The following is an 18,992-nucleotide window of genomic DNA, read 5'->3' as shown; positions in this document are numbered from 1 at the left end:
GAGTGACACCTAATAAACTCCAAGGTCCTTAAAAGAGGACAGGATGCTGCAAAATACCTTGGAGATTGCGGCAGTGTTGCAGAGAAATATTCTGTATTTATAAGAATAAACTGTAGAAATTATGATTGTTTTACCAAATAAACAAACAGGGAAGATAATAGATGGATGTTATTTCCATCTATATGACTGTGTACTTATTATCAGCTGGCATACTTTATAAGGAGTTCATAGATGTTATTCAAGTAATGTCTGGATTTCTGGCTGTACAGTTGATTATTTGACTGGACTGACATTACAAACCTTTAATTTTTGAGAATGAAATCCACACATTTGGTTTAATGTGCAACATATTCTGCTTCACCAACTCCACTTGGAACACAGTCCTCTACTCACGGTGCTGTGAAAAGCCGTGCTGTGGCTTGGTCGCTGCTTTCCGGTCATACACAGAGTGTGTGGGCGTTGTGTGCTAAACCTGCATGAAAAAGAGTGACATTGTTGGTTTGAGTTTCAAGCTGGTGCTCAATGTGTGCTGCCCTTAACCATCCTCACTTAATCACATACTGTCAAAAAGTTACCCAGGGGGCAGTTCCAATGAAAAATGTTCAGTGTGAGGTAAAAAGCCACATTGCTGTTGTTTTTAATGGTGATTAATAAAAGCTCAAATTAAATTTATATTCAGCTGACCGCCAATGTGATGAGTTGGAGACAAACATCTCAGCAGCTACCTAAAAAATGTCCTTTTCCATCATTAGAAATTGAATACTTTGGGGTTTAAAGTTTTGTTTTATTAATGAATTAAGCAATTGATGCCCATCTCTTTGACCTTTATTATGATTTAATTGTTCATATTTATTGCAAACAATACTACACATTTACAGGTATGGATATTAGGTTCTTCACACAGTAATATAAATCAAACTAGATGTCATGGGTCAGAGGTCAGAAATGAGGTCTTTAATTTAAAACTCATTCGAAATGAGCTCGTAAGGGTAGATTTTCCAAATGTTTTCTCACAGGTGAAATGTATGCCTCCAGGCCCTTGAAGCATTTCTGGAGGTTTGCCCTTTGAAATACAACATTCATGGCATTTCAGCTTTAATAGAGAGTTCACACTTCAGTGTGAAGTCGGATAACAAGGGAGACGGGGGGATGTGGAAAGCAACAGATCGTCGTGCTATTGCTGACCCTGAATCTTACATTTACATGTTTGCACGCCCATCTCGAACGTGACTCGCAAGACATTCTGAGATGCATATTGCCAGAAATTGGCCTTTTACAGTTTTTTTCAGTCAATGTGCACTTAAAAGTGTCACATGTTTTATTCAGAAAAGGCGAAGTGCTTTTCTAATATTTGCTTAGACGTGGTTTGTGACCTTAATTATTGTTTTAGAGGTTTTGGATCGGTAATAATTTTACCATCTGTGTCAGTCATTAGAATTTCCCCAAACACAAAAAGGCTAAATTGACAGATGCCCCATTTACCCTTTAACACTAATTAAGTGTTTTAAAGGCATACAACAAGGTTTTCCCCCAAAAAATGTCCATTCATCTGACATAAGCAATATTGTTTCAGTTGAACATAAACATGTAACTAAAGCTAAGTTAAAACTACTGTTAGTAAGAGAGTGTACCTATACTGTATGTTCCCAAGGAATTGTGTTCCCAGGGCGCTATATTCCCCAGTTCAAAAGGGTTTTATGTTTTCAGGCACTCACTGTGAGATGACAAAGTGACTGAATTGTTCAAAATGGTGAGCAAGGACAAGAAGAGCGGAGGGAACCAAGAGTCCAGAAACTGTATTTTTATACATATTATATGGGTGTCACAATCTCGATTGTAGTCGGAAATTGATCGAATCTTGGCAATCTTGGCACAACAAAGTTATTGGTGGAATGGTTGATTTAGCCCCGCCCCCAGGGTCAAGTTCTGATGCGTGCAAAAAAACACACAGCATGTTGTAGCCGCTGAAACGTACCTCCTACCTGCAGCTGAAAACAAAAAGACACCAAGGCAACTGCTGAAATGTCCAGCGAACTTTAACCCCCTCCTGCTTCTCTGAAGAAAACCAGTTTGCAGGGTATGCTATGCACATCTAGAATACATGGACCCTGCAGATCATATCACTCCTGACACTGTAAAACATCTTTTGAAAGAATAATTGAAACTTTAAATGAGTTATCATATGGCACAACACCAATTAAAATGGTCTAAAATGGCACCAAAGAGAGAGAGAGAGAGATAAAAAAAAAGATATTGAGGTTTGAGAGTCTACATTAAAATAAAGCTGGAGAATAGGAATCTGGATAAATCACTGTTTTTGGCCGACTGTGGCTCAGTTGGTAGAGCGGGTCGGCCGATGATCAAAGGGTTGGAGGTTCGATCCCGGCCCTGCCACCTGTGTCATAGTTGTTGTGTCCTTGGGCAAGACACTTCACCCACCTTGCCTCGTGTGAATGTCGATAGTTAGCCTGCTATCGGTGTATGAATGTGTGTGTGAATGGTAACGTGTAAATGGGAACAGGTCTCCCTTGCAAAAGAGTCTTCGGACTCAATGGGATATACCTGTATAAATAAAGGTTAAAAAAAAATGTGTAAATGGAAACAGGGAATAATTCACTCATACAATCATTGTTGAGACTAAACTTGCTTGCTTTCCTCTCTTGGCCTGTGCTCTTGACAGAAATGCTGTTGTAGGCCCATGTCTCTGTCGAAACATTACATTTGACTACAAGTAGCCTTAGCTAAGCTAGCATGAAGCTTGCTTAGGCCTATTCTAGCTAAGTTTTAGCTGACAGTAAAATGTAACATTAACTAAAAGAAGCAGCCATAACATTTCCATACATTGTTTTCCTGTTGAAGTTATAACACGTCTTACTGTTACGGAATAACCAGCTACGTTCTTAATACCTACCTTTATCATTAAACAGACAACATCCACAGGTGTTCTAAGGTCACTGATTGTCGGTATTTCAGGCGCAACCAATTACCGAAAATTGCAGGGGGGTGGGGGGATTCCAAAACCGCATTTATCTGCATTTAAAAAAATATAGACCTATTCAACTGGTAGACAAAAAAAAATCAAACAAACCATGCTCACCTGTGACTCCTCCTCCTTTTGCATGCAAGTCATTTTTTGTATGAATTCCATCTTCAGGAAAAACAATATTTTCTTGTTTACGCACAGTTCTCATAGCCCACTAACTTGTCTGTCCTCCAGTGCCTGCTAACCAGGATACACAGCTAAACCGACAACTCTGCATAATATTCTGCTTTGACTTCCTCCATGACTGTGTTCTTAGTATTTCCATAATGTCGATGTTGTTGATATTCTTTGACTTGTAATATCCTCCTGTGGATACATTACAAGGCACACTCTAAAGGTGAGATCACGTTCTTAATAGGCCTATTGGCCCATGTGCATGGTCTTAACTGTATCCCTTCACCGTATACATACAATATCCAATGGCCAGCCACATGCCATTGATACAACTTTCTTTTCTTTTTTTTTGCCACTGCTGGAAGAGAGAAGCTTAACTGAAGACTGCTTTTCAGAATCTGTGAAGGTGTTTGTTTGATGTATGGGACATATTACAGTATAGCTGTATTGATCTGGCAGGAGCTGCTCTCAGTGATTGTTTTCCTGACCTGGACATAGCATCCAAACAAAAATGACTTCTCATGGATACAGTGGCTGCAAGACAAAGTCGAGTCACAGCTGTCCGGCATAATCTGTTTTATGATTTATTGTGTTTTTTCTAAATTAAAATGATGCGATCAAGTCAAGATAAGATGACACGCTGAGCCAAAGCTGCATTGAAAAAAACACCAATGTTCTGTGTCCAATATCACAGGCCTCATCTTGCACTATAGGCTACTGAATCTTTGATAAATCTGTTGATCGTTATATTAACATTTGTCGGTTAGATGTTACAAAGTGCTTTAAATGCATAGGGCTATTAAGGGCCGGCGGCAGCCATGGGCCAGGGTGGGCCGTGCCCACCCAATCAAATTTTTATTTTATTTTTTTAGGTGGAAGTCCAGACCCACTATCGGACGGACCTGTTCATTCGCTGTCCAAGAAAATGTCAAATAAAATTCAGACAATGAATTAATACTAAAGAATATACCGTTACCATGCATTGCTTCTAATTGTATTATTGGGTGGGGCAGGACAGCCTGCCTCCAAGTTACCCACCCGCTTATAGTGGTCACTGGTCAGCAGAGCCGGCCCGAGGCATAAGCGAAATGAGCGGTTGCTAAGGGTGCCGACTGCCAGGGGGGACCCCCCAATTTTTTTTTTTAGTTTGTGTGTTTGATATCAACATCATGTTATGTAAATGTAAATTATCATACAATAAAAGGAATACAATGTTTTGGTAGATAGTTAATAGCTTAATAATTGAATCAGTTCATCTGGAAGGTAATCCGAGGTTAACTGATCACGTCACGTTCAAGTCCATGGCATGCACAGTGTGTTGAGTTTATTTGAAAATATTTGAAAATGGGGCTGCCCTCAGTTGCTCATGCACTGTGTATAGTCTATAGCCTATTTCAGCCTCGTCTGTGGAAAAAAAGATAACTGGACAACAGAGTTCTTCTGCTTCTTTCCTCTCACTGCATTTAAATGAATTCATTATATTACAGAAAAATATGTCCCGTAAAAGAAAAGTGGAAAGACTATAGTGTGTATAGTATAGCTCTGGACTACCACCATCCAGGTTGCCCAGTCCCAAAGCTTTCTCTTCAATCAGCTCAGGCTGCCTACAGTTAATACTGCGATTAAAAAAAAGATACATTATGTTGTATATAATGTATATTATATGTTATTCATAAACATTTTGGAAAAAAACATGCAAGAATCAAATCTCCTACACAGCAACACTCAAAGTTTATTTGCATATTGTGTTCTATACAATTCACAGTAAATGTGCCAAAAAGGAGACGCAGAGATCTTACAAGGGCGCGCACTCGCATCTTCGCTCTCTCTGCCCAGTGTGCCCACCTAAAATTTCTACAGGCCCACCCTAATCTAACTTTCTAGAACCGGACCTATTAACAATGATAAACAGCGTTGATTATTTCAAGCACCCCTTCTTAAAAACACAAAGAGAGAAAGCATGTTCTTACACTAAACAATACAGAACGACAATTAACTGCTGAATGACTCTGTTGTGCGTCCCTACGTGCAGTTTAAGGGCACACATTCTCATATTGAACATGTATTGTATAACAAATACAGCACTCTCCTCTGTTTGTGTGTGTGTGTGTTCCTATGGCTGTAGCATCTATTTGTACTCAATGTACGTAACCTCTGCAAACACTATTGTTTTCGAACAAGCAGTCATCTATCTTAATACAAACAGGCTAATCGCTTAATTTAGATTCTTCATTACTTGAGTCAACTGGCCATTGTTGAAGGGGCTTGGATGCAAAACACCTGTCCTTTCTAGGAGATCATTTACTAAATCGACATATGGCAAAGCACTAAACAAAGACGGCGCACTGTGTGTAATCGGTATGAAGACGTGGCCAGTGATGGGCACCTTTTATGTGCTCATAGAAAATTACAAAAGCCATAAAGAAGTCTCATTCATCATTTCTGAGTGCTCACCTGGCCATGAAAGCTTCCAGTATGCCGACACAAAAAGAGGGGAAAGAATCAAAAAGATACAATAACGTGTCAGTTCTGGCCTGCAGCTATACGGTTCTGTGGGGTATTCTTGAAATATGATCGTACAATTGACCCATCTATTGAAAGTTCATGAAAAGAAATCAGTTGGTGGCAACATCATTGGGGGAGATGTGTGAAACTGGTTCCCTTTGATATAAAGTCAAACATCCAGTGTGGTACATTTTGAACACAAGGCACAATTGCATGCAGCATGGGCAATGTGAGGTTGTTTAAACTTGTCTTGGAATACACTTCAGAAGTCATTATGTGTAGAGAATATACGGTAAATATATAGAACATGTTTGTTATATCACCACATCTCTTTTGGGACCTCATTAAACAGCCAATTAGTTGGACTTTTGGGACTTTTTATATATCCTTATTATAACAATGGCATTAGAAATGTGTTTGGACTACATAATATCATAACTTTATCCTTTAGTCTGATGAACAGGCCGAAACCCAAAGATATTCAACAAACTTTAAGGTGCTTGATAAGTATTCGTCTTCAACACCTATTTATTGCCACACTTACTACTGTAACTTACTGCTACAAACACATGCTAACTGTATTTTTATAGCGATAATATTTAGCCTAAATCGGTGGGTCGGCCGAGCCTCTTTGTTTACTTCGGCAACACCTTTACAGAGCCTATAGGCTGTGTATTGACACCAGATTTTGTTTTTATTCAAACATTATGGACAAGTAGCTGCTTACGAGGAGATATTCATTGATTTTTACAAAATGTGATGATGACAACAAGCATTCTCCAGAATCTCTGACTCCGCCTTTAAACGTTCAATCACTTATCAAAATAGACACATTTTCTGTTAATTGATTAATTGACTCGTTATTTCAGCTCTAAATGGCACTTAAATCAAAAGTACAATATTTGACACTGGAAGACATTCTCTGTTATCATGACACTGTGTTTAACCCTTGATGCCTATCACTTTCTGCATTGATTTCTTTTTCATTTTTCATTTGTTCATTTTATTCCGCTGTCTCTACAACAAACTGCCCTTGTCTGCAGTGCATTGGGGGTGACCTCTTCACATGTAATGTAAGCATGGCGTTTTGCATACATTTCCCTATGATTGTCAACAGCATAACCTGCAAAGGAGACACACCTTCGGTTAATGATAAGGTCACAGTAAGGTAAGGTCATTGAGCATTAGATGATTTAGTTGAGGTTACAGCAGCAGCTTTAGTCATGATAAATTAGAAACACAAATATATTCATAAACTATCACACATGGCATTGACAATGACATACACCCACCCATTCCACACCCAACCGAAATCTTTGCACTTTATCACTGTCTGTTTAAGACATGTCAGCTCCATTAATCTTCTCACCCAATCAGTGGGACGAGACCACGTTAAATGGTGACAGTTCATTTTAATATTCAGAATCAAAGGACAACATTTTGATATGGGGAGCAAGTGTTTCAGGGCTGCCGCTATTAGACATACAGTATTTGGAAGGATTTCTGCAGCATTTTTGTGTGCTCTTCAAACAGTGAGAAAGCTTGGTTTTGATGCCGGGGAAAAAAAGAAGAGGGGATGAGTGGTGGATGTGATACTATAATTTTTCTGCGACCAAACTATCATCCTCTCAGAAAAACACTGTATGTGAGTGTTTTGTTTATCTGCTCAGTGCTCACTGTAGGAAGCCCTGCGATTGACATATGGTATCATTCTCACATTTTAAGAAGAGTTAAAAAACATATCAACCATCACATTTAAATTATCTCATCCGCAAATCCTTCTTTAAGTGACATAAATCTTGCCAATTTCCTACCTTTGTCCCAGCAGTCCCAATACTTAATAGACTTAGGTACCCAGAGGTTTCATTAGGGCACAATGCCAAGCTGCATGATAAAGGCATTTCCAGTTTTGAGAGGTTGCATGAATTAAGTATAGGCCAATTCCTTCCCTGTGTGAGTGAATAATGAGTTCTGAATTAATTACATTAGTTTCATTAGACTATTTTAAGTCACAGGCATAAATGACGTTAAGATAGTCTATGGTTATTGATTTTGCTGAGTTGAATTTGAATGTGTCCAAACCCAAACCTGAACAACTAATTAGCTGTTCTTCATTCTCATTAGCACTCATTTAATTTACCCCGGTACAATGTAGAGACGTATTCTTTTCACATGTAGAAACTTCAGACCCTCAATGTCACTGTGGGCTGTAATGCCAAAGTAATTTACCCAATCATTAAACCTTTTTCTCAATAATTTCAGACATGGTTGAAGCATGGTTGCACAATCTTGGACTGTTGTAATTCGGGACAATATACTCCAAATGTGGAGCAGACTCTTACTGACAGATTGCAGTCACAAAAGGCTTGGAAAATGAAAAGACAGCAAAAGTCTTTACATTTCAGTACCATGGGGCCTGCATAAAAGATGAATAAGATTTTTTTTTCCTAAATTAAAGAAATGGTGGTTTAACCGGGGATATGGGTGGAACGTCTAAATGCAACAAAAGAACCCAAGCTGACTGTTAAACCCCATGCAGAGCCTGAAAAAGTTAATATTATCCCATGGCTGCACAAGTTTAGATCCCCCAGCTGAATGAAACAAAAGCTCATACCTCCAAGGAGTCAACTTTTCAAAGAATTTTAGTTATATTGCCATGGAGGCATTTTTATACTTCAAATAAAGACATATGGTGAGTTTTAGGGGATCCATGGCCCCTCCAGTCCTTGATCTGAAGAAAAGAAAAGAAGGATTACCTTAACAAGTTTCTCAAGTAGCAGAAATATCTCACAGTAGGCTACTGTTTTTTTTATATTGTGAAAGTCATTCTGAAAGTGCCATTTATTTAAATCAAGATTGACTTCAAATCAGATATTTAAAAGTGAACAAATCACTTAGTTGACATGATAAAGATACATTTCAGAATCTTTGACAATTAGGCCCCTTTTGAGGTCATGATAAGGTGGCAGTGAAACTGGTTGAGCAGAATAATCCTCCTGTGGAGTCAGGACACTGGTGAGAAGGAGAGATGGAGAGAGAGAGAGAGAATGAGAAACATTTCTAATAAAGAGAGAGAATGCAAAATATTCAGTCTTCCTAATTGAACATTCGCTAAGCTATCCCCGCATAAGAAAAACAGTAGAAAAATAAATATTGGTTTGACATATTCCGGAGGCTCTATAGCTGAAATTCAAGCAAACATGTCAGAAAGAAATGACAAAGCAAATGTAATACAGTCTCTTCCACAATATAAATCACAAGGTACAACGTATACTGATTCTTGCCTACATTGTCAGAGCAATCCTCCCGCCACTGCAATCAAAGGCATACATATCTGGTTGAAAAGTGAAAATCAGGGAAAAGACAGAAAATAGAACATGAACATTTTGTAATGTACAACAAAGCAGATTGATTCATTTCATAAAAAGTTAATCAATACTTATACCTGAAATATATTATCATATCCGCTGAGGGGACTCATTTCAGCACCAAAGAAAGTGGCTGTTTGCTGGTGTGGACCTCTGCGGTGGATGATTGATGCCGAGTATTACCCCAATGATCTGCTGCACACATGGGAGTGCAGCTACAGGTGCACTGCACCCTAATTTTCTGTGACCTACTTCTACTTTTCCAGTCAATTTAAAGCCTAATGAATACATACTGGAAGAATACCAAAAGTATAGACCTATGGTGCAAGTAAGAATTTAATAAAATGCCCCAACTTTTCTACCAATATAAGACTTCACTTTATATTATTCTGTTATTTGTGTACCTTAATACTGGACAGATGCTGCTGTAAACTTTTAAAAAGCATGCAGAAAAAGGGGAGAAAAAGATCAGATCGTATTATCATATTTCATTAATGGTGGCCCAAATGTCTCCCAGGTCATCTTAAATACCCAATACCCACTGGTCAGGCTACATGGCTGAAAGATAGTTCATGTGCTTGAGGACAGAACTGCCCTTCAGGTAAGCAAAAGCGGCTATGTGGTTGGCCTTAAAGCCTCAGGGCTTAACAATAGGTCGTCCTTTATTCAGCTGACCTAGTGTGTGTATGTCATTTGGTTTGACTGAATATTGGAGATAACAGATAAGTGCCTACAATCTAATTTAATTGTATGCAGTGGTAGAAGGTAACGTTTAGTAGGCTATCTTTCCATTACAGACATCGAAGGAACTTGTTTTTTTTACTTATCCTAGCCTATGTATTTCCATTTTATGGGCATATTGACCACACTATTTCACAATTTAAAAAAATGTGATGAGCAAGATAAGAATAAGATAAGACTATGATTTGCTGCATCCTACGACATCACAAATGCTGTTAGCCTACATTGGGGATACTTACCCAATAATAATAAGCCTAAAGCCTACAAACAAAATGTAAGAACAATTTATACGAGTTTTATATAGCCTACATATTCGAAGATGGCTAAACTTACATTCCTGTCAGTGTGAGATAATGTTAATGTCGCTTCAGTGATGATGTTAAACCCCGCAATTTCATCGCACAGACGGAGACGGACTCTCTGCGGAGAGACGTCACGGCTGCTGCAGCGCTCCACACCGGGGTGACGTCAACGGGAGCACGTGGGTTTGTTATTGCAGGAAGTGAAGATGGCGGCTCAGTCTATGCTCTCCGAGTCTGTGCTCGGGTGGTCTATTTTCACCTTTATACTCTTGGTAAGCGAATGTGTAGTTTTGTAGCTATTTCATCGAGAAGTAAATGGTTGTACAATCAGTTTGATGCGTTTTAGAGGCCAAGGCTTGGTTAACGTACGTGTTACCCCGAGCGTCACGGCTACGTTGTTATCAATATTGGATTGGTTGTTGCTAACATTAGCCGTGACACACTTTTACAGGCTGCTCGCTCGTAAGAAGGCTAGTTTTAAGTATATTTCACATAATTAGGAACAGTGGCAGTGTAAAACACCACCACGTCGAGAACGGGGCTTTTTTTCTTCCTCTATTATACAGAAAATGAACGTCTCCACGCAGGCTGTTCTTAGAAACAGAATATTGTTCTGTGATATAGCCTAGTTTAAGGTTTAAAATACACTCTACGGAAATAAAAAAAAATAGAATTTAGTGCTGTTGAAACTTTGCCCTTCATGTCAGTCCCATTCTTTTTTTTACTCATGCTGTGTTCTAGTGTTGTCTTGAAGTTGCTCCGCTATCAGCTAATCTGCTCAGCCCTCATTACCTCAGTCATTCAGGATCACATGCTTACATCAGAAGCAGTCCAGACGAATTGCCTGGATGCCAAATAAATTGTGACCTATTATTTACTATCTATGATTGTGACGCATCCCCTCCCTAACAACTAGCAGCCATTTTTCAACTGAACCAAACATTCAGATGGATCTTATTTGGATGCAAAGCCTGCGTTATTGCCTGGCAAACAAGCAGACAGAGGCTTAAGGCTGTGGGCCTTTAATTGATCCCGTCTGTGAATGGCATCCCTTGATCTGAAGGGACTGGTTTTAGCAGTGTCCTCATTTCTTGCAAGATGTGTGCCTGGAATATGACCTTGTCATTTTCTCTGTTTTAATGAGTTTCCTGCCTGTTACAATGGTTGTCTCCCTCTTGTTTTTGTCTTTTTCCATGTTAAAGAGCAACAGAATAAATTAGCTAATTAGCTATTTTGTGACAAAACTGTTAATACAATTCTCTACTACTTGTGAAAAGTTAATTGTATGTTATTTCCTGCCAGTCTTCAACAATGTTGGTGAATCTGTGTTCACTCGTATGCAGATAAGAGGATAAAGGGACGGAGGTTGGGTGATATAATCAGATCAGCTGTTTCAAAGCGCCTACAGTCAGGCTATTCTCAGTTTTTAATTCCCTACCTGTTGTGCTGACACTTTGGTTTGATTATTTCTCCTTGGAGGACACAATAAAATGAACACTGTGATAAAGTTCAACCACTTTATACACACACAGGTAGCATTTGTTACAGTGTTTTATATCAGATTGGATTATATTTTACACTTGTTTCAATCCTGTGTGTTTCTCCCTTTATTCTTTCATTAATGTATTCATTCTGTCTCATTATTTCATTAATTGAATTTGACAAACCCACTTTTTCTGATATTGCATGCAGCCGCAAAGTCCAAAATTAAATTTGAACCTCTTGTCCTCTATATTGTTGCATATTTAATGGTGGTATTTTCAGCCATACATTTAAGAGATATCTGTCGGTCAAAATGTGTTATGCTAATTCCATTTATAATTTTCACTCCTCATTACAATTGTTTTATTCTTACTTTGTTTTAATTTGATAATTTAATGTTGCCGATAGTTAGCCTGCACCCTGCGTGGTAGCTGCTGCTATCGGTGTATGAATGTGAGTGTGATTAGGTGAATGTGTACAAAACAATGTAAAGCGCTTTGAGTCTGTGAAAAACCAGGGAAAAGCGCTATATAAGTGGAGTCCATTTACCATTTACCATTTCTCTTTTCCTGTTTAGGTAATACTGGCTTTCTGTTGGGTCTACATTCGCAAATTTCAAAGTCGTCAGGAGAGTGAGGTTGTTTCAACAATCACAGCAATATGTGCCCTGGCCATTGCTTTGATAACGTCTGCGCTCTTACCCGTGGATATATTCCTTGTTTCATTCATGAAGTATCCCAATGGTACCTATAAGGTTAGTATCTGTCCTGCTTTCTTAAATTGACTTTTATGGTGCTAAGGACTTTTCCTGAGGGAACCTTTAACCTTGCAGTGGATTAGACAAGGTGCACATTGTTTTTGTTAAACCTAAAAGCTGAATGCATTTATTTTTCACTTTGTTATAACAAATGACATAAAAACAAAGAGGTGTGAAGGAAAGTGTAGGCTTTCCTAGAGAAAATCAAAAAATAAATACTAGCTTCAGATGGGACATGAGTCTAAGAAAGTGAAAATCATGTCACTGCAGAAACTGAAAGAAAGTGTCGCTAGCATTTTGCTTTAGGCAAAAACAATACCTGGTTTCTTTTTAAGATTTTTTTTTGGCATTTATGCTTTATTAGACAGATTTGGAGAGACAGAGTTGAAGTTCATTTTTTGGCCGGTTTTTCCAGTTTGATGATTCATTCTAATCCCTTTGATGTCGCCATTAAGAGAAAAATAAATTAAATTATTATTTTTTAAATTCCTTGGGGCAATAATAGAAGCAATCCTTTTTTTTATTTAAATTTAAATTTAAATTTGACAGACCCCCCCCCCCCCCTCCCATTGTTTTTTTTAATATAGGCCTCGACCAAAGGGTTGAGAGAACATTAATAGTAGAAAAAGTAAAGTAGTGGGTTCTGTTATTTTTGTTCCATGCCTTTGTCTTGAATGTTTATCAGTTACTAGAACAAATAAATGACAGAATCAATAGTATCCAGAAAATACACCGTACTACCATCTTTGTTGGAGCTTATTATCACTCTATATTTTATACTCATTATTGTTTTTTAAATATTAATCTTATTGATGCCTGTTGTCATTGATTCGTATATTCGTTCCGTGTACTGCTGCACTTAATGAATGGATTTTTGTTTGGGTAACTTCCAGGATTGGGCTGCAAACAATGAGACGAGAGGGCAAATTGAAGACACTGTGCTGTATGGATATTACAGTAAGTGCATTCTCTTAGTAGCTGTATAATAATACACAATGATCTTAAATAGAGATCCCCCCCTGCTATTTGATTGCGTTGAGCTGTTTATTGATCAATGATTATTAGTGTGCTTTGTCATTCTCCAATGATGTCAAACGTATCTCCTATTTCAATTGTTGCTAATGTCATATATATTTAATAACATTTGGGACATGATTCACCCCAACAGCTATCTTATTTTGTTAGTAATATTACTTTGGGATTCACACTGGCTCATTGTTTTCCACTATGGTGGGTCATTTACACACACGCACGAGCACACACGCACGCACGCACGCACACACACACACACACACACACACACACACACACACACACACACACACACACACACACACAGATTATCTCTATAGTAACTGCTGCAGATCCCAGGTAAAGGTTATCAAGATGAGAGGCCCATACAATCACTCACTGATCCTTCCGCATCCTTTGTTCCTTTTAAAATAACTTCCAATTTTGTTCACAAAACCCGTGTAAAAGAAAACATGGAAACCAAATGAATGAGACTAATAACACCATGAACTCTATTGGGAAGCAGTGCCCTTTTTACAGGGTCATTTTGATGGACGGACAGAACAATTAGTTTTACATGGTGATGAACATTTACAGACTGCCTGGCAAAATGCCCACTATGACTATTCCAATTAATAGAATCTGTCAAATAGCATGCGGCTTCCATTAGTCAACTAAAGCTGTCAATAAAACATTACATTTACAGTTGCATATTAATAGTATGCTGAAATGTTGTTCGTTGGATGTGACTTGTTTGGTAGATGGAGCACAGTTACTGGGAAAAGAAGGTGAATTGTTGACAATTATATGAAGACATATTTTATTATCATCGATACCTTGCCCACTGTGTGCTACTGATGGACGGTTAAGTCATATTTACTCACGTCTTTACACTATTTGCAGTTTACCATATGCATTTCTTTTAGACGCTATAAAATTAACAATAACGTAGTTTTTTGGTCACATATATTTCCAATTATGCAAAAGTTTAGAATGCATTCGGTTCATGTTTACATTACACATTGCAGTTCTGTTAATATAGGATTTAGATCTTTATTTTAATTTTATTAATGTATTTATCTGTGTCAATTGGTGTTTATATCTGTGATATAGTTTCTTTGCTGGGCCCTCATATGTTGCTGCAATGCTTACTTTCCCCATGAGGACCAATAGTTACATCATAAATCAAATATCTACTTTGCAGATTGCATATATTGATGTTTCATGTGCTTGGTTTCAAAATCCTGTGCCTACAGACCAGGTTGATCACAATGTGTATAAGAGCGGTTAGTGCGGATTACCATAGCGGCTATGCTAACAACTATCTCAAAAGCACTATTCTTGTGCGCTCATTGTTGGGGATTGCGTCATTTCAATGTGATCACTGCAGGGCACTGATTTAAAGTGGGGTCACTTCATGTTATGGTCAAATAGTCAGTTTATGTTTCCTCCTGAGGTTTGCCATCTTTAGGTTAAGTAGAATAACTGTTTCCATTCTTTTTTTTTATCAGCTAAAATATGTTCAATAGTGTGTTCAAAGTAAATATGAATGGTAGTGAAAACGTATAAGACATAATCGAAGGACTGTGTGGGAATAAACAGACTCTGCTTGATTGACATATATGCATCACATGCAAACGCTGCACACATTTTCTTTATTTTTATGGGTTCATGAAATTTGGTTGCGTCATGTCATTCCAGCATAGCTCAATATAGCTTCAACCTTTGCAGAAGCCTAATTGGCCAGAATAAGTGAAACCACCTGAGAGTATTCAGTGCATTTAAGCCTATAGGCATGATATACATTTTGTATAGCAGGAAAGAAGTTCTTCACAAGAGAGACATGTTTGGTCATTTGCCAGACCAGTTTTACAGATGTGAAGAATAAAAACAAAACATTTTTTTTCTAGGATAGTAAGACCTTTTTCAACAACAGACCCGATGTCTAGTCGTAGCAGAAAAATCACAGGCGTCATTTATTACATTAAAATGACTGCAGTCTATTTAGATGGACCTACTACCAGGGCATTAGTATTGTAGATGCTGACTCACTGCCATGGCTTACTGGGACACTTGATGAAATAGAGCCATCGTTAAAGACATTTGTTTCACCTGTGCCTTTCCAGCTGTGACATAAAATGTCAATTAATAGTTGCAGCAGTTTGGACATACAGGTGTTAACCTTTTGCAGTCCCCATCTACAGGTCCTTCTCATATAATTAGCATATTATGATAAAGTTCAATATTTTCTGTAATGTACTGATAAACATTAGACTTTCATATATTTTAGATTCATTACACACAACTGAAGTAGTTCAAGCCTTTTATTGTTTTAATATTGATGATTTTGGCAAAAAAGTAAAGAAAAACCAAAAATCCCTATCTCAAAAAATTAGCATATTTCATCCGATGGGTCTGGTGTCTCTCAACTTCCTCTTCACAATATCCCACAGATTATCTATGGGGTTCAGGTCAGGAGAGTTGGCAGGCCAATTGAGCACAGTAATACCATGGTCAGTAAACCATTTACCAGTGGTTTTGGCACTGTGAGCAGGTGCCAGGTCTTGTTGAAAAATGAAATCTTCATCTCCATAAAGCTTTTCAGCAGATGGAAGCATGAAGTGCTCCAAAATCTCCTGATAGCTAGCTGCATTGACCCTGCCTTTGATAAAACACAGTGGACCAACACCAGCAGCTGACATGGCACCCCAGACCATCACTGACTGTGGGTACTTGACACTGGACTTCAGGCATTTTGGCATTTCCTTCTCCCCAGTCTTCCTCCAGACTCTGGCACCTTGATTTCCGAACGACATGCAAAATTTGCTTTCATCCGAAAAAAGTACTTTGGACCACTGAGCAACAGTCCAGTGCTGCTTCTCTGTAGCCCAGGTCAGGCGCTTCTGCCGCTGTTTCTGGTTCAAAAGTGGCTTGACCTGGGGAATGCGGCACCTGTAGCCCATTTCCTGCACACGCCTGTGCACGGTGGCTCTGGATGTTTCTACTCCTGACTCAGTCCACTGCTTCCGCAGGTCCCCCCAAGGTCTGGAATCGGCCCTTCTCCACAATCCTCCTCAGGGTCCGGTCACCTCTTCTGGTTGTGCAGCGTTTTCTGCCACACTTTTTCCTTCCCACAGACTTCCCAGTAAGGTGCCTTGATACAGCACTCTGGGAACAGCCTATTCGCTCAGAAATTTCTTTCTGTGTCTTACCCTCTTGCTTGAGGGTGTCAATGATGGCCTTCTGGACATCAGTCAGGTCGGCAGTCTTACCCATGATTGCGGTTTTGAGTAATGAACAAGGCTGGGAGTTTTTAAAAGCCTCAGGAATCTTTTGCAGGTGTTTAGAGTTAATTAGTTGATTTCGATGATTAGGTTAAGAGCTCTTTTAGAGTACCTTTTCATGATATGCTAATTTTTTGAGATAGGAATTTGGGGTTTTCATGAGCTGTATGCCAAAATCATCAGTATTAAAACAACAAAAGACCTGAAATATTTCAGTTGGTGTGCAATGAATCTAAAATATATGAAAGTTCAATTATTATCATTACATTATGGAAAATAATCAACTTTATCACAATATGCTAATTATATGAGAAGGACCTGTATATGCAAGTGAGGTAAAAGCTGTCGCAATTTCAACACTTGCATGACTTAAAGGCATTGGGGATTACGGCTGCTATTTGTTTTATGTTTTTGTTAGGTTTTACAGTTTACTGTTTCACAGTCTGTTAATGGATATAATGAGACAAAATGGGATATATCACCAATCCAGCTTGCGGCAGTTTAAAATTGCATTCAGTATAATTATACCGTTTCACAATTAGTTTTTTGTCTGTGTCTTACTGTGTTGAATCATTAGTGGGTTTCTGGAGCATTGTGTCAGGCGTCTTGGAGTCTTGCTATGAGAGAGGACAGGTCCAGTACCCATGGCTCACTCCATGATTCTAGTATTTCTGCACGGATACAATTCATGGGGACAGTGTCCAGGCTATTTGGCTGATAGATTCTAACTCAAAGCTATAAGTGACACTGAAATGTCTTCATGTTTTTCATAGTCAGGGATAACAAGAGTTTGTTGTCTTTGACGATAGCAAATTCAGTCATGCCAAAGACACTAGATCATACATCCTCTAACAGATGCTGGCTTAAAGTGGCTGTCAGCAACACTGTTATATACCGTCTGTTCAGAAATGACAATGCAGGGAGGACGAGCCGTATCCTTGCCCAGACAACCCAATCAAAGAAACCTCTTCCATTGATATTAGGTGACATCTGAAAATTGGTGTTCATAGACTATGAACACTTCATGTGAATCCAGCACTGAAAGGGCCACAGTATACTGTCCTCTGGGAACGCAAATATAGATTCACCATACACAGTATCGAATTCATCTGTTTTTATCTATAGTTTGGATGAAATCTCCTTGAAAATTTGCTTTATAGAAACTTGAAACTAGAAAGTGTTACTGTAAGTCACTCAATAATTGTTTTGAATGTCTGCCAAAGTGGCTGTGCATCATATAGCATTTAATATTGTAGCACTCGTTATATGCCCTTTTATTTTTTTCATATACTTGTTCTTATCCAGTTAAAATAAATATGTATTCTAGGTATGAGCAGATGGGTGAGAGAGCAGCTTTAACACGTTTTTTAAATTTGCCTTAAGCATGTGTACATGTGATCAAAGCCCTGGGAGTGTGTGGCACAGTATCTGCTAGCAAATTTGTTGTGGTCTTATAACCTTTGGATGTCGATAAGCAAGATGACTTGTTAAACCGCCTCACATACAGACATCAGAACCTCTCCGCTTTGATATTGGGTTAATTCCTAAGGGCATATAGTATGTGTGTGTGTGTGTGTGTGCGCGTATGACATGTATATATATTGGAATAACGTTAAAGTGCATTTAAAATGTTGCTAATCCATTCCAAGCTGAGAGATAGCAGCTATTGACTCATCGTGTAGGCTAATATATTACATGTTGTATTTAATTGTTTTGATAAAATTAAAAAGTAAAGAATAATAATTCTGACAGGTGATATATTTTGAGATTGCTAATGATAGCCTTCTGACCCCAAACAGTTGCCCAGACAGTTATATACCTTAATGGAATAACATTTTTAAGACACTGCTTCACAATTGATTATTTTTATGTCATTCTTTTTTCTTTTTCTTTTTAAGTCGAAAGGGATTTTCTATAGGGCAGTGAGTTTCTGTTTATGTATGTAGCTGAACAAAGTCATACAGATACAGTATGAGGGAGGGGCTATGCATGAACATTGTATAAATCTACTTTTGGCTTCATAGTCTGTTTTACTATCCTGTGTTGATGTTTATGTAGAAACAGACTCTCTTTAGTTTATTTTCTTTCTTTTTTTGAGGGGCATTACTTTTTTATTTGCCAGTAGGTGGAGACCAAGCTCCATGTGTGTTGGATGCACAGGACCCATACAAATCCAGGCATTAAAAGTTGCATTTTTTTGTAGGAGATATTTTACAGCACTGTCAATGTGTCCCTTTACAAATAGAATAATAACAGGGTTAACATAGATATTTCCTATTTCACCCCACTGGATCATGTTTTTCTCCATGTCATATTTATTTGTATTGAGTGTTAAACTCAGCACCTGTATGTCCTGTGTTTTATTTAAAATAATTCTTTTTTTAT

At 38.3% G+C, this 18,992-nt stretch overlaps 1 protein-coding gene across 2 annotated transcripts in view; it reads left to right on the top strand.

Moving 5' to 3' along the window:
- Positions 1-10,267: 10,267 nt before the first annotated feature.
- The window catches only part of lmbrd1 (LMBR1 domain containing 1), a 68,422-nt gene continuing 59,697 nt past the window's right edge, over positions 10,268-18,992 (top strand). The window contains exons 1-3 of one of the 2 annotated variants that reach the window (XM_080037412.1): positions 10,268-10,345; positions 12,133-12,309; positions 13,206-13,269. In XM_080037412.1, coding sequence (XP_079893538.1) covers positions 10,280-10,345; positions 12,133-12,309; positions 13,206-13,269 — 307 coding nt within the window. In that variant the 5' untranslated portion in view covers positions 10,268-10,279. The remainder of the gene's footprint in view (positions 10,346-12,132; positions 12,310-13,205; positions 13,270-18,992) is intronic. The other variant, XM_080037411.1, reaches the window with a different exon arrangement.

The sequence above is a fragment of the Ammodytes marinus genome, assembly GCF_949987685.1.
Source record: "Ammodytes marinus genome assembly, chromosome: 11".
Lineage (NCBI taxonomy): Eukaryota > Metazoa > Chordata > Actinopteri > Uranoscopiformes > Ammodytidae > Ammodytes > Ammodytes marinus.
This window is presented reverse-complemented; position numbering and strand designations above follow the sequence as displayed.